This window comes from Vigna radiata, chromosome 7, assembly GCF_000741045.1.
Source record: "Vigna radiata var. radiata cultivar VC1973A chromosome 7, Vradiata_ver6, whole genome shotgun sequence".
In the NCBI taxonomy this organism is placed as follows: Eukaryota; Viridiplantae; Streptophyta; class Magnoliopsida; order Fabales; family Fabaceae; genus Vigna; species Vigna radiata.
This window is the reverse complement of record NC_028357.1, coordinates 15175107-15197605: the sequence shown is the minus strand read 5'-3', so window position 1 is coordinate 15197605 and position 22499 is coordinate 15175107. Positions and strand designations below refer to the sequence as shown.

The window sequence follows — 22499 nt, the reverse complement described above, 5'->3', positions numbered from 1 at the left end:
CTCTATGTACTGCTCTCAACTTTTTTTCTCTGGATTCCCCTTTATCATTGTCAAAGTATACATAATGATATTGGTTAAGAGTCCTCAAGGATTCAATATAATCATGGAGTCTAGTGATTGATTTTCACATTTTCTTTGATGGAGCACTGGGTTTTTGTATCAAACTAGGCAAATTTGCCTGCGATATTACGTAAATAGGAAAATCTTTTGCGAAATATGAAAATAGGCAAGTCGGCCCAAACGACTTCCAATGAAGAAGTCGTGCCCCCCTGCACGACTTCACACTGTTCATTTGACCAGGGTTGAAGTCGTGCCCCCCGCACGACTTCACGCTGTTCATTTGACCAGGGTTGAAGTCGTGCCCCCCCGCACGACTTCACGTTGTTCATTTGACTAGGGTTGAAGTCGTGCACCCCAAAAACGACTTCATGCAGTTGTAATCGATTACCAAGCACTGTAATCAATTACAACCTGCTAAAGTCGTGCCCCCCTGCACGACTTCACCTTTGTAGGCAAAAATGACTCTTGTAATCGATTACACCATGGTTGTAATCGATTACCAGTATGTTCAGTAGGCAAAAACTCCCTAGTAAGCGATTATAACTTTGTTGTAATCGATTACCAGAGTGTTTGGGTGTTGAATGATTTTTTTTTTTGTCCCAGACATATTTCTTTTGTTGTTTGTGTTACAGAAAAAAGAAATTGCCATTATAATATTTTGAATCTAAAAACAAAATAAAAAGCTAAAACAACATTTATAAGAAATATTAATAGTAATTTATTAATTATTCATTGGATTACAAAATGATAAGGTTTATAAATAACTATTGACGAAATGGACAATTTCCCCTATGATGACCTTCGTTGCGGCAGTAAGAGCATTTTTTTTCGGCTGATCAGAAGTGGATTGATCCATCTCATTACTAATCGTATTTGTAGATGGCCTTCCAGATGCCTTGCATCGCATTTGAGGATTTGGTATGAAGTTTGGACCTGTATATGCAGACCAATAATCTTCATTTTGGATTGGGTGAAATTGTACTTCATATGCCTTGTAAGTGTTGTTAAGGCTGTACACTGGATCGATTACTTGGGTTAGTGGTATATGGGAATATGCACACGACAATGACATGATGACATAGGAGACGAGTAGCTTGAAAGTGACCATAATCACACCACTATTCATTTTGCCTGACCTTATAGGAAATTAGATTGGGCAATATATGTGAGGTGTTGAAATTTCTTGAACATCAAATTTAGAATTTTCACGATTGTAGCGATGAACATGACAAAATGCGGATTGTTGTTGATTTTTCCGAATAATGTCGGTGATTTCTTCAGGAAATTGGTGGCCTACTTGTAGCATGTAGTTTACTTTTAAGCCTCGTTCAATAAACCATGATTGTGTCCTCTCAAATGTTGTTCTGATGAGAGCACAAATTGGTAATGATCGTGCTCCCTTTAAAACGGAGTTCATGCACTCAGAAGGATTAGTTGTCATATGTCCATATCTTCTCCCTCCATCAAAAGCTTGAGACCATTTTTTTAATGAAATTTTATCTATCCAAGCAACTTGTTATGGGTAGTGGTCTCTTAGTGTAGTAAGCTTTGTCGTCATAGTGGGTTGCTTGACCTCGTAAGTTGTAAGGACGTAACAAATTAAAAATTTGAAGAATTATGTTAACAAAATATAAATAGTAAATTGGTAGTAAAAAAAGTTTGTAGTAGTACCTAAATTGATGAATTGTTTTTTGAGTTCGTGATTTTTGAATTTGTTGTTGAAGTTGGATGCTAGGTGGCGTATGCAAATAGAGTTCAAACCATCTTCTTGCCAACTAAATTCTTCTGATCTTAAGGCCGATAGGATACCCTTTCTTCTGCCAGTGATGATGCAAATATTATGTTGAGGGCAAACATGTTCTCAAAGTAGTTGAAAGAACCATATCATGGCCTCCTTTTTCTCACCTTCTACAATGGCAAATGCTAATGGAAAAAGATTTCTATTACCATCCCGAGCTATGGCAATGAGCAAAGTTCCATGATATTTGCCCGTTAGAAATGTTCCACCCACTTAGAGAATGAGTTTACAATATTTGAATCCTTCTATGCAAGGACCGAAAGACCAGAAATCTGTTTCCATAATGTAGTAATTATTGTCAGTTTCTGCATCAATCTCCACTAGGAAACTAGTGCAGTGTAAAATTGTACCAGGATTTGCATCCTTCACCATATGCAACCACTTGGGCAAATGGTTATAAGACTCTTCCCAGTCACCAAACTCCATAGCAAGAGCCTTTTGTTTTGTGATCCAAGCTTTTCTGTATGACACAAAATATCCGAATCGAGATTTAATATCTGCAATCAAACTCTTGATGGGAATGGAGGGGTTTGTCCGGACAGAATTTGATACGATTGCGGCAATGTGAGTACTATTAAGATTTGTATGATCTTGAGATAGTATGTTTGAGAAACACGTATGTTGTCCGTCGATATTCTTGATTTCCCAATATTTACGGACTTTGCTATAGGCTGCCCTCAAACGCCATTGACAGCCGTTGTGGTATTCTAGACATCGAATAACATAAAGGTGGGGCTTCGATTCAACAACACTATATTTTTATCTGTTGTTGATGTGATATTGTTTGATTGTAGAAACAATTTCCTCCTTTGATTGGAAGTGCATACGCTCAGTAGCTCTGGAATGACATATTGAGATGATTGTGTCATGTAGTCTTTGTCATTGTGTTCATCGCCAACTATGTTATCCAATTCATTATCTGTGCTGAATTCATCAGCATTAGCTAAGATCAAAGGTTCTTCATCAATGATTTGCGATGATGAAGATGCTCCGAAGTTCCACGATTCCATTACGAAATAGTGGTTGATGAGAAATAGAAAGATTGAAGTAAGATGAAATTTGTTGAATGTGGAATTTCGCTGTGTGAAGAACGAATGGTGAAGGAGTGATATATATATATATATATATATATATATATATATATATATATATATATATATATATATATATATATATATATAATGAAATTTTAAGTTTGAAGTTCAGTTTGTGCATATCATATTACAGTTTGAAGTAGGCAAGTACTACTTTGCATTGCCACAATCAGCTATGCATAGGATTGCATGCATGCATTGACTTGTTACGGACATAGTGATAAACTTTCATTTCATTAATTCAATATACAATATTGAGCTTTTATTTACGGATATAGTATTCCGCTTTGTATTGTTTGATTCAGTAAAAGATGTTGAGAGATGTTTTAATAGATGTATAAATTTTTTAACTCATTTATATAATTATTTTTTATTTATAGTAAAGAACAATTTTTTATTTATTTCTATTAAATATAATTGAATTATTTAAATGTAATTACATTTATAAACCTAATTTAATAAAAAAAGTGGAAAAAGTGGAGTTGTAGGACGGGTGCACTACTTCATCTATTGAAGTCATATACCCCCCTTCCCACAACTTCACTTTTTCCATTTTTTATTTTTTTAAAATCATTTTTTATTTTTAAATCATTTCATTTATGAGTTTGTCTTATGCTTTCCATTTGTATTTACATTAAAAAAATTATTCTTCCTAAACATAACAATACACCACAATGTCATCAACTACCATGTGCTTAAAAAAATTAAAATAATTACACATAAATAACCTCTAATGATGCTCTAGAACAAAAAAAAAATCATAACACCCATACACTCTGGTAATTGATTATAACAAGGTTTGTTTACCAGAGAATTTTTGCCCACTGAACATACTGGTAATCGATTACATCCAAGGTGTAATCGATTACCAGAGTTACTTTTGCCTACAAAGGTGAAGTTGTGCAGGATGCCACGACTTCAACACATTATAATCGATCACAGTGCTTGGTAATCTATTACAACTACATGAAGTCGTTTTGGGGGTGCACGACTTCAACCCTGGTCAAATGAACATGGTGAAGTCATGCAGGGGGACACAACTTCTTCATTGGAAGTCGTCTGCCACGACTTCCCTTTCACAAAAAAATTGCCTATTTCTGTAATATCTCAGGCAAGTTTTCCTAGTTTGGTACAAAAACCTAGGGAACTGTTATGTTAACAATAGAGTTTGGTAAGTTACTGTTATGTTTGGTAGATGGTATATACATATATAGTTTGCATGCCTTCCAGTTTACGTATAATTATTGGGAAAGCATTCTAGACTATTAAACTTATGACTTTGATTTAAAGTTGTATGAACATTGGTTGATGATACTTAGAGGAAATTGGAAATGGGTAATGAGATCAACTCTACTTTTAACATGGTTATACTGTATTCACTGGTGTTTAAATTGTGTGAATAAATTGAATGGTCATTGTCTTCCACCAACTGTTACCAATGAGACCAAGAATGCAAGTAGCACTTATGAGTCTAGCTAAGGGATAATCTCAACCAACATAGTCATTAATGACTCATAAATTTTTTATTTATATATAGGTAGAATGAGTAATTATATATTTAAGTGTTTGAACAAAGGTTTTATAGAAAAAAAATTAAAACCCCAGAAATTGGTATTTTAGAAGTGGTGGTAGTTTAAAAATAGTGAGACTTGGTTATTTTAATATTATATGGTTTTATTATAAATAGTTTTGTCACAAACGAGTTTCATTATTTTAAAACGTATCATCTCTCTAGAAATCACTTTTATAGAGTTCTCTCACATCTCTCTAAGTGTTCTTGCTCCTAAGTCTTTTGTTTGACGATCATGAGGTGTCTAGACGATCAAGCTTCAAGGTCTACAAATATAACCGATCAATTTCAAGAATAGAGCAAGTAAGTTTCAACTCCTTTTTCCCCTTCTGTTCCCAAATATGTTTTAGAATAATCTAGTATTGTTGCATGTGTAATCATGTCTCTCCTACACGTTCTTGGTTCATCTAGAGTTCTAAGGACTTTATCCGTTTGCAATTTGGTGTTTCGTATGTTCATCTAGGTATTCCTTACGGTTCAAGTAATGTGTGGAGCATTCTTTGAGTTGGAGTTGTTTCTTGTGAGGTAAAGGAAGCTATATTATGTTGGTATTATAAATTTAGTATTTCTATGAGTTATAGATGATTTTGAGAAATAGGTATGGTTAAGCGTATAATATGTATATGTTAATTTGTGATCTTGATAGTATGATGTGTGTATGATTGGAATGATGTGAAATTGATGTTCTATGTTGTCATGATTATGTGTGATAATGTTGGTTTGATGTTTGAAAAACTAAATTCAAGTGGTTGGTGTAACATTCCCATTTCTGAATTAAATGCAGAGAGCGGGAACAAAAAAGAAAATGAAACATTCATATAAATATGGACCTAAGGAAATAAACAATAATCCATCATAATCCAATTAAAAGGACATTTATTACAAACTTGAAATTTCCAAGTCAACTGGAAATAAGTTAACAAAAAATAAAATTAACTGAAAATGTTCAAAAACAAAGGAATTCTTTCCCCGTTCCACTCCCGACTTCTTTCCGCTCTAATTATCAACTGGAACATCTGTATTACCATCTGCTCCCGTATAACAATACGAGTTATACGATCATCGGGTAAGCTACCATAATTATCATCTAATACAACATCAACACATCAATTACTAATAAACAAAATGATAGGGTTAACATGACGTATTCAATTAAGTACACCAAAATCAATAAATACAGAAGATACACACTGACTCTTTGTACTCTCTCAATAAAACCTGTTCACCAAAACATGATGCCTCTTCACCAAAACAGAGCAGTTCGAGTCATCCTCCACCGCAGTTCAGATCTATCTCCCCTGCTCCTCAAGACTTATGAGTAAAAACTACGCTACGTTCACAACAAGCACTATACTCAGCTCGATTGAAAACCTACGGGCGAGACATCCTACCCTTTCTACCCTCTCGAAAGAGGAAAGAGTGACACTCGAACCTTGTCTCTTCTACCGCCTCTTATAGACGAAGAGACCTACCTTTCTACCTTCTCACACGAGAAAAGATACTATCTCGGTTTTTACACCGACACACTGAGAGTACATATTTCAATTATGTCAATACTTAGAATAATGTTCGAATAATGCTCGAATATTATCATCACACATTCTAATTACTCTAACATAAATTCCTATCAAACCCATAAAATTCCGTCGTAACCAAATCACACATATATAAATAAACAGTACTCGCGTCATATTTAAAGTAAAATCGATACCCAAGAAATCGGTACATACTTCATGCACATATACACACGCCAAACCTTAGAAAGTTTCTCAAATGTCACACATTTTATTCTCTCTCATCTGCATCAAATTTTAAGACACCTAACCCAGACTTTATTCGAGGTATTAAAGAGTTCAATTAATGAACGAAGCAGAGACTATTATGTTATCCTGCACCAGTTAACAAAATAACATTCTATATCCTTATAATATAATATTATCTTATATTATTTCTGTCCTGGACCAATATAATATTAATCATATAACCCATATAATATAATTTATAAAACTAACCTACGCAACCTAATATTATAACGTCAATCACATAACGTCAAATAATAAACTAATATAAAAACATTCATAGTTTAACTTAATGAAATATTATCTATGAATTAATCTAATATAAAATCATATCACTAACTCACTTTCACCTGCTTTAATTTGTTGGTGCCATCCAAATAACCCACCTAGAAAAGAATACCACTGCATCCAAAATCTATTATAAACTATCTTCTAAGAATTTCATCACAGCATCACTTTATACACTCAGAACTGATAAAATATTAGCTTCCAAGGTTTTCTTGCAGACTCGCCTTGATTATATGGTCTTTCATTTAGTCGGCTAAAACCATGCTCTCATAACTAATTTAATCACTAAAAAAAACACAATGCAATTTCTAAACTTTTCTGATATAGCATTTCTTCCCAACCTTCAACCCATCTCTCATGCAACACCCATCAGGTACTTAAATCACTACTATCAAACCAATTAACAAACTTGACATGTACGTTATCACTATATGTAGGCAAAGCATATTCATACTGCACCTATGATCATATATTATATGCATCGTCGCATCAGAAAGTGGCTATGATAGTCTCGGTTAAACACATCAGAAAATCATGCAATGTCCTCTCTCTATGATAACTTTTCAGAATGAAATCTCCATAAAAAAAATGCAGTGAACCCCATTACTTCTAACCCAGTATATAATTTCACCTGTGTTTTCTTCCACCTATGTTAATGCCAAAATATACCCCAGTGAGACTATTATACCTAGATCCACTACTAACTTGAACAACCCTTCTCGGTCCAAGACAATCGGCCTACATCCCTGACCAAGTCGAACATGATGAACATTACAGAACCTTGGGAGATCTAAATTCTATATTCACAAATTACTATATATAAATCTGACTCTCTGCGTTTACATCAAACCCTACCGAAAGAATCATAGAACCAAATCTTACACTGAGAAAATACATGGATTCACGAAAATCATTCATCACAGTATATATTGCGTCTTGATAAAACAACACGTAACATAAACATAATTTATACAAAAGCCACAGTAAGGGTATCAAACAACATACACAGAATAATGCGAAGCTTCCCTTACCTTGGATGATCCTAGGTTTCTTTCTTTGTTCAAGGTTTCCAGTCAAAACTTTCACCTCCTTCAAGCTCACGTTCTTGCCTCAAGTAACTTCAAACTATTCTTTTGATTTTTCGAGCCACTATCTCACAAAGAACACTCTACCTTTCTCTCTGCTTTTCAAACTTTTGTAACCATAAATCTTTTTTTTTCCAATCTCCCTTAACCTCCCTACTTTAATACCCCATAAATCCACTAACCTTAACCGTTCGCCCCTTCTGCTGCTTATCTTTTTGGCAAGATATTCCTATAACCACTAAAAACTAACTCTGATTTTATGCTTTTTATTCACCTTGATACCAGAATTTTAAATGAACTAAGGGCCCTACCACTAACTCTTATTTGCATGGCAAGAGGACCCCACGTTGAAACAAAACAATGAACAACAAGATAAAATATTTTCTAGCCTACACTTCCATAGGAAAGGATCAATTAAATTAATAAACTAAAAAAAATATTTATTCATTAAGCAAAATTTAAACACAACCACTGGACCCAAAAAAAAAAAGACTATCACCAAGAATATTTATGCTCTAATTCTAAAATTTTTAGGGTCTTACAGTTGGAGTGAGAGTTGGTCAAATTATTGAGTTTTAAGCCTAAAAAGCGGGGGTTTTCATATGTGAATTTGAGAATTTGGGACTGATGTGGGAAAACCGTTATTGAAGTGTTGTCATGAGGTAAATTAAGACTTGTTGGAGGTATAATGTGATTGAAATATGATCTGTAATGAAAAGGTAGTGTATAGTTGAAGTTTAGAGTAGTGAGATTTTGAAGTAAAGGGTTTAATCTATTTTGAAGAGTTTGGAATAGGTTATGAGACTAATTAATACTTGGATAGAGGTTCAAATCAGTGAAAATATGTCATGAAGGTGAGAATTGCATCTTAGGTTGGTTTTTAGTTGATTTTGATTGTTTTGAGTTGTTGAGTTGGTTTGGTACATCTAATTCCTATCCAAATGACCAATGCAATACTAAATTTCATCTATAAACATGTTTTCATATAAATATTAGTGTTACAAATTCTAAATTGATCCTTTGGATATGCTAAGTTGCACCAAAACCAGAAAAATCTGGTTGCTGTNAAAAACTGATAAGAATAATCGATTATCTCACTAAATAATCGATTAGTCAGAGGGTCATAGTTTCTTCAAAACTCAAGGCAATAATCGATTATCACATATGATAATCGATTATTGTCACACTAGACGCCACTGCACTAGTTCTAAGTAGTTTTCAGGGTTTTGGATGTTCGTTTTGGACGTTCTTTAGATCGTTTTAGGGGTTTTGAACTCTTCCAGAGCTGTTGCTGAGGGTTTCAAAGCTGGTTTCCTTGCCTAAGTGTGAGTATCAAGTTTCCATAAAGAAAAATTGTATTATTATGTGACTCATAATGACTTGCAATGGTGTTTCTAGTTGTTTAATGTATGATCAGTAGTTTTATGTATTAGTATGCAATGTAAAAGTGAAGAGACTTATGTACATGGGTTCAAAGTGTTTCAAAGTTGTGAAAGTGAGCTCCAAGGTGGAATTCTTGGTATAGTTTCAAGTATCTTTAGTCTGAATGTAGGGAGCTCAGTCTTGGGGGTTATCCTGACGCTCTAATGGTCATTCATCTCACATAAAGAGGATTGACACATGTGGGGAGAGTAGGAGGTCTTAGTCTTGAGTGCTTCAAGTATGATCCAAGGCGTGAAACAAACTAACCTTATTCACCCATTGAAAATGGCTTTGCAAAGTAGTAGAAGCCACCACAACTACACAATTCGTCATAGCTCGACATTCATTCTAAGTCCGGACAATCCATTCATAATAAGTGTCATACATAAAGTGTTTGTTAACTGTGTAGTGATATGTTTGTTTGTTTTATGTAACATGTTTAAATGAGTTTATATATATATATATATATATATATATATATATATATATATATATATATATCATTATTTAATTGTAAACTACCTTATCCTTACTTTTGTCTTTGTTTAATTTTTTTTTGTTTTCTCTTAAATGGTGTGAGATTAGGAATGACTTCTTTCCAGTTTTTCAGTGTAAGGTTGATAACGAAGCAACAAAAGAGATAGAGTTTTGTTATCCATGTGTAAGATCTTCTTCATCGGTAGTTTGTAGTTTCTGATAAGTTAACATTTATATAATGCTTTATTTTGGTAGTTTTATTCACTAGTGGAGAATTGGCCTTTAACGTCACCCCTTAGACGTCAGTAAGGCGGTGACACGACGTATATTAATGACCGGTGGCATTTTCGTAAATAAGTTAGGCATATAAACGTCAGTTAGGAGGGCCTCCTACGTCTATAATATTGTAGATGTCGCGGGTCCTCATAACTAACGTCTATATGCCTGTCAGGTAGGTGAATAGTCATTAGTTTCAGGACGTGTACGTGGAGTTCCTGGGGTGATTGGTCTTCGTGACTACTTCGACCCTACACAAAAAAACACTCAATCAACGAGTCAGGATGCACTGAGACGAGTGTACCTTTAGTGGGAGGAAAGACTGAACCAAAGCATGAGAACAATGAAGCAACGATTCATGGAGCAGCTACAAGAACAAAAAGAAATACAAAAAACACTTGAAGAGAAGTTGCAATCCATGACGCAGGGTTGGGGTTGCCCACTGAAGCTCCCACACCACCTCGTTTCAGTACTAAAGGATCATGCTCTGCTGTAGAACCTACTGAGTATAGTGGTCAGTATGAGTTGTTGGTTGATGGGGATCCCTTACGCATCGTGGCTATGGACGAGTACTTGAGGGAGGCCAGAATTTTCATGGTGTTCCCATATTACCCCAGCACATGCGTGTCATGATTGACGAGGTTCGAGATCCCCAGGCTCAGGTTCCTGTACCCCCTCCAGAAATTCACTTTGTGGGGGAGGCCATAGGAACTTTCACAGCCTAGCCTAAAGCATTGATCATGACACACATTTCTACACCACAGGTGTTATATTTTTATCATTAGTATTTGTATGTTAGATTTAACAATATTTATTGATAACTTTGAAATTCTTATCTTCAGTTCACACGTCCTCAGAAGCAGCCGATGCATGAGGTAGTCATAGCTAAAGATGATGACATGGTTGAAGCGGAGGATGATCTTCTATCAAAACTATTGTCAAGATTACCCAAGTTCAAGAAAGGAGCAATGGAAATATACTGGGACTTCAGAGTATTTGGTGTCCCTGCCCATCTGCCAGTATATATCACATTCAATGATGTATCGGAGATCATTGTAGGAGACAAGATGTTGAATATTTCCATCCTTCAACTATGGTGCATGTAAGATAGTTAATTTTGTCTTCCATGTTAGTTTTATTTACATTCCTAGTTTCTAACAACTTAACTTTTTTTGTTTTAGGTACATGGACACAGTCATTATAGACCAAGTTCGGTCTTCCATGTACGGATTTGTTGAACCTCAGACCATTCAACCTTTTGGTAACACACTTGAAAGCAAACAAAATTATTTGCAAACATGGATGACTAAGTCAAACAGAGACGTATACTTTATGCCATACATTGATGGGTATGTGTTGTTTTATGTAAAAGTTCATTAAAGTTTACTTAATTAGTTTACTAACTATTTGTGATTCACGATACGTCTCACTGGCAACCGATGGTCATCATTCCCAGACAATGTAAAATTATATGGTTTTGTTCGCTACACAGGAAGATGAAAAATGACTTGAGAAGCATGCTTCACGGGTAAGTGTTTCTATAAAAGTGACTTTGAATTTCATGTTCACCTTAAATTTTTATGTTAAATATAATTATATTAATATTACTTTGTGTTTTCAATCTAAATAGAGTTATGGGTAAATCCCGAGGTCAACTAGTTCAAGTTTTGTATCCAAAGGTTGTAAGTCATTTATAATTCTAATTCATTTTCTATGTTATTGAATGATCTAAATTCTTGACTATTTAGTTTGTCAGTTTAGTGTAACAAGCAGCTAGATTCATGGGAATGTGGCTACTATGTGATGTCTTGGATGAATACGAGCTTGCATTACAGATGACTAGAATGAGGTAATGATGGTTGCCTTCAATACATTACAAATCAAATTCATTTTTGAACATATAAGAAACCATAATCTTTCTTCATTTTGCAATGCTTTAAGAGTACATCTCCTATATCAGAGGACACAATTAGGCAGATAAGGTAAGAGTGGACAACTTATCTTCTAGAAAGATGGATCTAGGAACACTTATATTTCTTGTTGAACATTACTTAGGTTTACTTTAAGTTTATATTTTGATAGTTTTGGATTGTTTTTCTGATTAAGTACAACTTTCTTTAGTTGAAACGCATAATTATATTATAGGATACTGTTCTGGGACAATTTTCTGTTTTTCAGGTGTGGTTTTATTGTAAAAATAAATTAATTTTAAAAAAACAACCCAGTAGACGTCTGTTAGTGTCAAACCCGACATCTATAGACGTCTGTCAATGCACAAACAAACGTCCAATGAGTTACAGTGGACAAAATGTCCAACACCTATAAATGTTGGAGCTGGAGACATCCGACATCTACATAGATGTCTGGTGTACCCACTTCCGACGTGTATATAGACGTTCGTTTACCCACAACTGACGTGTATATAGACATCTGTGTACCTGCATCCGACGTCTATATAGACGTTGGTTATATGCAGTCTGACGTCTGATTAACCAAAATAACCGACGTCTAACTCATTTGATGATTTTTCAATACTGAATGCCTTTGTAGGAGTTCTTTTAATGGGATTTTATGCTTTCAGAGTGATGTTCCCTCTTTATTCAACACTTCATCCTATTGAATTTCTAGCTCGTGTACCTTTAGTATTCCAATAAGTTCCTCTAAGCTTATACCACCAAGATTCTTTAAGGTTTTTATAGCGATCATTAGTGGTCTCTACTGTTTTAGAAGACTACGTAAGATTTTATCAATATTATATATTAAAATTCACATAGGTCTTACATAATGATCTTAACTCATTTTAAGATTGTTTGAAATCCGCTGAACATGTTTGACTCAAAGAAAGCAATCATCCATTGCTTCCACTAGCCAAACGTGTTCGCCATCTAGATCGTTTTCTCAAGTATGGCAAAGAACTAACCCATGAGGTTAGCTCTGATACCAACTGAAAACCAAGGGAAACACTAGAAGTGAGGGGTTTGAATAAAGTTTCTAAACTCTTTTAGCAAAATAACACTTAGTAACTATTGTAGGGCTTAGACGGTCTGCAATTTGTTAGACGTTAGTATTTTTGAGCAAGGGTATAGGAAAACATTTTAAGCAGATAAAGAAATAACATAAGTATTTTATACTGGTTCACTCAATCTTGAGCTACATCTAGTCTCCCTTAAGAACTCTTGAGAGGTTCCATTAATCTTAACCAAGATTACAACCGAATACAAACCCACTATTAGCATACACCAAGTATTCTCACCACTTTTGGTCCCTTAGTCAATCCTGACTAGTCCGAGTTTAACCATTTCTAGTATCCAAGTATTCTAAGCACTCTAAGTATCAACCCTAAACAACTGTCTAGTAAGTTTAATGATTTATACGTTAATATAGTGTTAAAAACATGTTTTGTATAATAAAAGTTTAGAGTAAGTATGAGCTTTTTCAAATAATGATTGTATTGTATGGATACCCGTTAGGCCAAAGGACAGGGAGGGCAAGCAATTAACAACTCAGTAACCGATAGGTAAAGACAACCATTAAGGTAATTAAAGGGTAATCAATAATAATAACAACCATTGATTGATAGTCAACGGAATAATGAAAGCTGGTTAGAACAAAGGGACTCTAATGACTAATTACAAGATTATTACACAAAGTCATTGACAAGGAGAAGAGAGAGGAACGTAATTTGAAGGATGTAGTGGACAATTTTGAATGCTTTGAGTAAGGGATGTCAATCCTACCTAAAGAATGACCATTGACAAGATATAACATTTAAGGCTTCTCTCACTAGATGAGCTTTTACACATTGTCTATACATCCGTAACAATATTCCATTGAATGATAATTGATAAACTTCAAAACTCCGAAATACTACCTTATATGTTTTCCTTAAAAGATCTTATCTTAACAACTACCTTATGCAACACCTGTCCCAACCAACTCAAAATCGAATGAAAAAAAAGAAAAAGAAGCTGAATTAACAATAAATATCTAAAAACTTATTATGATTTAGTTGAGACTTTTTTTAATGAATTAGTTCCTTCTACTTTTTTAATATATAATTTGTTATAAAAGCATATAAATTTATAACTAAAATTTAGAGGGTTAAAAGAATAATATAGATATATAATTTATAAACGTTCGATTCTTTATTAAGTTTTAAATTATGTGTAAAAAATTAAGCTGTTACAAATTTACCTAAAATGGTAATTAAAATTAATTGTAATCCTCTACAGAAGAAGAATATCCCTAATTAAATTAAAGCCTATTTGGAAACGGGTTGGTGATAATTTTTTAAGTACATGATCTGAATTTTATAATAGTGAATTAAATTAAAGTGCTTGGATCGATAAGTGTATCATAATCGAAATGGGTAGATGAGGTATGATAGAATGCATTGTTAGAACTTAAATGCATAGAGTGATGAAGAAAGACGAAGTGGTGAGGTTGTGAAAAGTGTTAGATATATTGGATTGTTGATTCAGAGTATTATTATTGTTAGTTGTAAAGAGAGAAGCAGAAGGCGAAAGTAGTAAGAAATACGAATAGTATTTATGAAAGGGAATAGAACATATATATATATTATATTTTTATGATAAATGGTGGAAGGTTGGAATATTCCACAGTCCTAGAAGGAAAGAACTAAAATAAAATAAAAAGAGATATGTGGAGAAGGATTGAGGAGAAGGGCTTCAACAGATGTGATGCTCCTAAGGCCCCAAATGTTATTATGCTTCTCAACTTTCTCCATACTAACTAATAATTATTACCAGTATGGTGCTGGCTTTGGAAGACCCACCACAGCGCCACACAATAGAGCGTTTTCGGGAATGTTGTACTCGTCCCTCAGGGATCCTTCTGGAGTTGGAACACTGATGTAAAGCTGTTGTCCCAAGTACCTATTCTCAGCAATCTCCGACCTCAAGTTCCACATTCCTACGTTGTCGAATGTCAACATGATGGCAGCCCATGACTTGGGGAACACCTGAATCGTGTGTCTGCTCACAGCATCCAGAAGATTGTAGTTCTTCCTCTTCTCGGGAGTCCAAGTGCCGGGCTCAATCCTACAAACACCAACAAACAAATTATAGAATAATAATCTGAATAATGATAACAAGAGTAGTAATGATAGCAATACTCACGCCACTGCGAAGAAGGAGTAACCGTTCAAGTTGTAGGACTGGACGCTCTTCTCGGGGTTCTCTAAGATGATCTCGATGAAGGTGCGGTATGTGAACTTCAAAACGTTGGGAGCCAAGGTCACGGCGGTTCCAAGGTTTGCTGGTGGCTCATCGGGAATGGTGTCGTACTTGAAGACCTTCTCGCCGATACCGAAGTACTCAGCGAGCTTCAGTGGGGTTTCGCTATCGACGTGTGAAACACCATTGATGGCGTAGCGAAGCTTGCCGTTATCCCTGCTGACGGTGTTAACGAACTTTAGGGTGCGAGTTATGTTGATCTGGCCGTAGTGGTAGGAACCCTGGGGGTTTGGCCTGGCGGCGCTGGCGGTCAAGTTCCAGCGGAAGGAGCGGAACTGATTGAGAGACCATGCCCAGCCGACGGGAGCCTCGGGGATTTCAGGAGAAGCTGGGCCCTTGCCGTTGACATAGCGGATGATTCCCTTTCCGGTGAGGGTGGTTTTGGTGAAGCGGGAAGAGACAACGACGTAGTAGTCTTTGGGCTCTTGGTCAGCGGTGACAAGGACGCCAAAGCACTGGCCGAGATGAACATCGAGGGAATCGTAAACGTTCTGAACGGTGTGGGAGCCTTCCATCTCAACGAGTTTCATCTGGTGGTTTTGGAAGCGGAAGTTGACGGAGTTTTTGAGACCCACGTTGCAAAGACGGTACTTGTAGGTCTTGCCGGGAAGCATTGTGAAGAGGGGGTTATCAGTGCCGTCACCCTTGGCGTTCTGGCCGTTGATGAGAAGGGCCTGGGGGCGGCCTAGGGCGCGGCCACTGTCGAGGAGCTTGGCGAGGGTGGAGTGACTCTTGGTGTACCAATCACCAGCCAGCAGGGTGTAGTCATCCTCGGGGTCCGCGTAGGGCACTGGGATGAGCAAGCGGCTGTTGATGCGGAGGCCACCGAAGCCGCCGGCTGCGCGTTGCATGCCGAGACTGGGGTAATAGAAAAAGCTTCCGATCTGATCCTTGACTTGGAATTTATAGGTGTAATTGGTGGCTGGTTGAATGGGGCAGTTGGTGCCAGCTACGCCGTCCATCCAGGAGTTCTTCCTTTGCTGGATCCCAGCCCAATGGAAAAGGAATGGCTCGTCAAGGTTGTTGAAAACATTGATGACGACGTTGTTGTTGCTTGTGGAATTGATGTTGGGGCCTGGGAATTCGCCGTTGATGAGAATAACCTGTTGGGGAACCCCTGCCGGAGCTAGGGTTCCGTAGGTTATGTTCCAAGTGAAGTAGAGATAAGGGTCTTCAGCCCTTGTGGGGAAGACAACTCCTGCCAAGAGGCAAACCAACATTACTGAAATCCTTGTAATTCCACCCATATTTCTTCTCCTCTTAATTATTGTTATTGATTACAATGTAATTTTTACACATTTTGTTCCTCCTTCTCCCTCCCTCTTTTATACTATTCCAACCCTCTCTTCAACCACTTCATATCTCCGTTTCTCTCTCAACCTTCCCTTACATTACGCTCCCTCCAAACCCGCTCTTCCTCTCTATTTTTCATACCCCTTCTTCTTCAATTTCTTTTACCCTATTTTTAATTTTCTTAATCATCATCATCAAATTTACATTTCATTATTTCTTAAAAACAATCAATATTTCTTTACCATAAGATTTATGTTCAAGAACATGCTTCAATAACTTTCAATCACATTATAAATTATAAAATTTTAATTTCATTTCATTAAAATATACTTATTTGTATTTTCTCTTTATTATTATATATTTAAAATACTTCTAATTTTTTTTTTGGTATATTAATTTACTTATCATAACAAATCAATATATTTTTCCAATTATATATTTTTTTCAACATAATTACATAATAATTCAATGATCCATAAACCTCCACCTGAATTAATGAACTAATGTATTAAAAATTTGAAGTGGTAAAAATACAACATATAATAATTTTACGTGTTTTAAAGACTACATTGGGTATAATAATTTTGAAAATCAAAATAGAATTATTTCTAATTTACAATTACTATTTCTTAATATCATATCTCAACTTAAGATTATTTAATCAAATAATAAGTATACCTAGCTAAGCATACTGTGTGAATATGAGCTTCACGAGCTTCTTTCCTCTTCCATGCATTAAATGTTTTTTTTTCTCTCTCCTCGGTACTTGTCCTCCATCGAATAGATGGTATGCTTGGTTAAGATGAGCTCTAAAGATTTCTTTCCTCTTCCATGTGTCAAGTGAGTTTCCTTTCACCCTATCCTCGGTACTCGTTCTCCACGAATGGATGGTGTACTTATAAAAGACACTTCGACGTCCAAGTTAGTAAAGTGCGTAACATATAAATTGATTTTTATGAACATGAATTATTTACTTCAATAGTTATACTATTTATAGGATAATTATGGGTTTGTGGGTCCTCACTTATATAGGCCATCATAGTCAATTCTTCTTTATTTTTGGCCTTCTTGATATCAACTGGATAATTCTGTTTGTCCTTTTTACTCAGAAACCTTGTGAATATGTTGTCTGACAGATTTAATCTTTGCGTTTTTGGATAGGGTTCTCCATCTTGACTTGCCTTGTGTTGCAAGTTTCCTGTTTCAAAAGATTCATAGAAACCATTAATGACAAACTTTTATTTCTTGTTACAGGTAGCAGATATGAAATCAATTTTGAATTCACAAATCTTTTTGGGTTGTGAAACATAATCCATCCCCAGGTATATAGTCGAATCAAAGAAAAACAGAGTCGACTAGTTTTTCAAATATTTAATGAAAACCAACTCTGGTGCCAATTGTTGGAAAACAGGTAGGCTTCTTTTTACACCAAGAGGGGGGGGGGGGTTGAATTGGTGGTTTATCAAAATCAAAGTCTTTTTGCAATCTTGAAATCAAAGTTTAAAACTTTTCAACTTTCTTGAAATGCAAGTAATGAAAATTTGTGTGTAGCGGAAAAACGTAGTTGACTAAGCAAATAGTAAATCGGTTGTAAGTAAAAATTCAGGGATAGAGAAATTCAAACACTGGTTTTTATACTGGTTCGGCCAACAATGCCTACATCCAGTGTCCTTCCAATCTAGGAAGCAAATGCACTATAATGGTCAAGGTTTTTACAACAAGGAATTTATGGAAGACCTCCACGTCAAAAATATAAATCTCCTCTCTAACCCTCTAACCAAAATATAGCTGCAACAACAAAACCAGACTTGCAGCAAGAATCCCCTCTCCTACAATCTGTAACACCACTTTGAACAATCCTCAAAGTGAACAAGACTCCACGAGTCTAATACCTGTAATCACAACAGGACCAATGCAGCAAACTTCACGGATGCCAAGCCAACTTCTTGATCAAAACAGATACACCTTCAATGTGCAGATAATGATCAATCAATAAGCACGCAACAAGTCTCCCTTGGAATCTCTTTCAAGAACGACCACCACGGTCTTCTTGGAGAATTCTTAGAGCTCTAAGATAAGAGATATCAATCTGAAATAGAAATGAAATTGTTAGATCATTAAAAGTCTCTGAACAAACTCGTGTTCAACTAATTTATAGATTTCTGTTATATCAAACATTCTCTGAGTCGAATAGGCTACTAATACAGTCGACTGAGTTATGATAGTTATAATAGTTTAGTCAAACTGGTAGCATTCAGTCAACCAAAATAAAAACACATTTAATAGAGTTGACCTACTATTCAATGCTCAACTAACTTTTGAAAATATAGCCATTAGAGTGCAAGAGCATAACAGAATTTCAAATCAAACAACTAATGCAGTCGAATATGTAGCGCACATAGTCGACTTCGAAAAGTAAGATTATTTTGAAAATTTTTTCTTCTCAAAATCTCACAAAGCACTGATTCTCAAAATCTGTACAAAGACTTTAGCATAATCGAATCTATTAATGATGGAGTCGAATTTACTGCAGCTTTGTCACACAATTATAAGTTCATAAAAGTGCTTGTGGTTTTTGTGCATTAAAACATGTGCAAATGCATCCAGAAATGATGTAACAATTACAAGCTCAATATGTATGCATTCAAATAGCAATACAGCACATAAACATGTTCAACAAATATATCAAACATTTATCATAAGAACATGGAACACACCAACAATATATGTGTGTGTTATTAAGAAATGTGTTGTCGTCATAAAAAACTAGAGTGATATAGATATTGTGTTGTCAACAATCTCAGCAAGTTCAACTAGGATCACTTAAGTAGGTGGTATGGAACTGCATTGAAGGTTCAACCAGGACTGCTAGGTAGATGGTAGGGAATTGCATGGAAGGTTCAACCAAGATTGTCGGGTAGGCGACCAGAAATTGCATGGAAGGTTCAACCTGGACCACCGTGTAGGCAGCAGGGAACTACAAGGAAGGTTCAACCAAGACCACCGTGTAGACAGTACGAAACTGGAATGTTCAACTAGACCGTGTAGACATGTGGCTCCTGCAGCACAAGTTTTTGTACAAAACCAGATTTTTGTTCGTGTAATCGTTTACAAGGTCCTTGTAATCGATTACAAGGCACAAAATGACCTGCACTTTATCGCAACCGGGATCGTGACGGGACAGTGAACCGAAAACAAACAGGTTTGAGAAAAAATTTTAGGAGTCGTCACCATAATTTATTAAAGGAAAAACTATGGAAAACCATAAAATAAGACTTGATCTACGAAAATTAAATTTTAGGTTCGGGAATCGATTACGCGTAAGGAAGGTGTTAGCACCCTACCGCGTCTGCCCAAAGGCAGTACCTTTAATTAAATGTATAATATTAACGTGGTTTTCCAAAATATTTAATTTTCCCCAAAAATAAAAACAAAATAAAATAAAAGAAATTCTTAGGACCTGATATCATCATGGCATATTTTCTCTTCTTGCACAACAAAGGAGAAAGATTGTATATCATCAACATAACTGGCCATGAACTGTGTTTGCTACTTAAGTTCTCATAATGATTCATACCATCAGTTGCAAGTGTAAGTCTTAAGTTTCTTGGATCTGCACTAAATTCTGGAAATGTTTCATCCATCTTCTTCCATTGTGGTGAATCAGCTGGTGTCGAAGAAGATTATCGCACTTTCTTCCGACAACGTGTCATTTAAGGTTCTTTGCACCTTCTTTAACAAAGAACATACGTTTCAACCTAGGTATTATAGGCAAATACCACATCACCTTAGCAGGTGCACCATCATTACCTTCTTCACTAGTGTTTCTGTCAAGTACTTCTCCATGCCAAATCCAAACGATATAAGTTCTTATTATGCCGAACATGAATAGATGGTCACACATATTGCCTAAGTCTTGGAGTACTTGATTAAGACAACGAACATAAGGACAAAAATATGTCCCATTTTCAGACTTTACATTTTGTTCAACATATTGCAAGAACTCCAAAACACCCTTCTCATATTTTTCACTGATGCGGCGCTCATTCATTCAGTTTCGATCCATACCATGTTCATAACTGATGAGTCGTTATTTCTTGAACTATATTTAGTTTATTGCACTTAAATAAACCAGGGAATTGTGTTTAATTGTCTGTTATTTCCCCGTTTTCCGAATTTTGCTTAATTTGGTCGNAAATTCGTATTTTCACTAATTTGAATTTTCTGAGCTAATTAATTGCATTTTTAATTGCAGGAAAATATTTGAGACATATTTTGGAGCATTAGGAGGTGGTGTGGTCATCAAAGAATTTACTTTTAGTCATTTCAATTTTAATTAAATTGTAATTTAGTTGATTAAAAACTTTAATTAAGCTTTTGTGCACTTGGGCCAATGTTGGCAAATTTTATGATGGACCCAAACTTTGAGGGACACTTGGCAAAGACTTTAGGGTTTCTTTTAGAGGTGGACCCCACCATTTTAAGGTGTTGGACGGTTTTAGAGAGCAAATGCCGAGACACACTCTTGGTCTCCACTTTTCATTTTCACTTTGCATGTATGAACTCTCTCTTGGAGACCATGATGGGTGCTAGGGTTTTTTGAGCAATGAATCAACAAGATCACGTTTTTCTTCCTCTCTTGCTTGCAACTTTACTTATTCTTGCTTAATGGAAGGGAGATCTATCACTCCTCTTCTTGCATTTTCCATTTGCATGTTGAAGGCATGAGCTTGAAGGGTTGTTCTTGCATTTTCATGGTGGTTACTTGGTTTGAATGAAGACTCACATTTTCGTTTTTCTTCCCCATTTGCTGCAGTATTTTCGTTTTCCATTTGGTTTTCATGGTTGGATGATGAAAATGAAGTTCTTGTTGAGTTTTGTAGTGAAGAAAGCTTGAGTTGGTGAATGGGTGTTTGAGGTTTGAGCTATTTTCTTGTTATGCTTTTGATTTGGTGGATGGAAGCAATTTATGAAATGGAATATTGCATTTTGTTTGGAGGGCTGGACAATAATGAAAAAGGGATTAGGAATTCCATTTTTTTTTAGCAAAAGTTTGAAGGAAAGTGAGTGTTGCGTTGGTTTGTAGTAGTAGAACTTGGCTTTGTTGATCTTGTATTGTTTTGCAACTTGAACTTTGGTTTCTTGGGTTCACTCTCGGTATTGAGAGGTGAAGGAAAGCATTTGCATGTTTGTGATGGTGGAGAAACCGAAATTGAGGTTGGAAGTGAGAGAAAAGGGTGCATTTAATTTTTTACCCCATTTGGACAAGCAAAATATGAAGCACATTTTCATGGAAAGAATGTTTCTTTTTGAGTTTTGTCTCTAGCATTTCAATTCTGCCGAGAATGAGTGTGTTGGTGTGGTTTATTTTGCTTTGACTTTGCTTACATGGCACCTTGAGTGAAGCACTCAAAGTATCTTTCATTGGACCTTTGGTTTGAAGCACTTTTAGCAACCATCACTTTGTAGTTCACGTTAGTTTTGTGCCTTGGTGTATGCAATTGGAATTTTGCTGCATGGTAGGAGAGAGAGGATGGTTTATTATTTTTTGGAAGGAACATGCTTAATTTCTTGGAGAATGGTGCACATGAGATAAGAAGTCAACACATTTTGTGACTTATTGAAGGTGAAATTTGAAGTTTGACTTTGGTGCTTTGGTGACTTACGTACAAGAGGTCTTCTTAGGCCATTTTCATTTTCAATTTCTTTATTTGGTGCACACTTGGTCACATGAATTGCTAGGAAAAAGTTGTGTTTGCTTATTTCTTTTGTTTTAAATTAATTTGCATACTAGGATTAGTTATTTTTCATTTCTTTAATGTAGTTTTGCATTTAATAATTTTAATTAAGCTAGATATTTGTTTGTCACATTGTTGGGGTCTAATATTTTAATTTATTTCAATGTTGTCTAAGGTTTCTAGTTGTGTTAATTTAATCTCCATGGTAGCTTAAATTAGTTTGGTTGGTCATTGACGATATTGCACTGTTTCCTTGAGATTCTTGAATTGTGATTGTCTGTGCACTCTGACTTGGTTAATGTGAATTCAATTTTTGCATTTGCAATTGGGTATACGCTTAGTTG

At 35.6% G+C, this 22499-nt stretch overlaps 1 protein-coding gene across 1 annotated transcript; it reads right to left on the bottom strand.

Moving 5' to 3' along the window:
• Nucleotides 1-14435: 14435 nt before the first annotated feature.
• LOC106766113 (L-ascorbate oxidase homolog) lies at nt 14436-16522 on the bottom strand. Its single transcript, XM_014650872.2, has 2 exons — nt 15008-16522; nt 14436-14929 (listed from the first exon to the last, which is right to left on the bottom strand). The coding sequence occupies exons 1-2, from the start codon at nt 16369-16371 to the stop codon at nt 14632-14634; spliced, it is 1662 nt and encodes a 553-aa protein (XP_014506358.1). The 5' UTR covers nt 16372-16522; the 3' UTR covers nt 14436-14631.
• Between the last annotated feature and the right edge of the window lie 5977 nt (nt 16523-22499).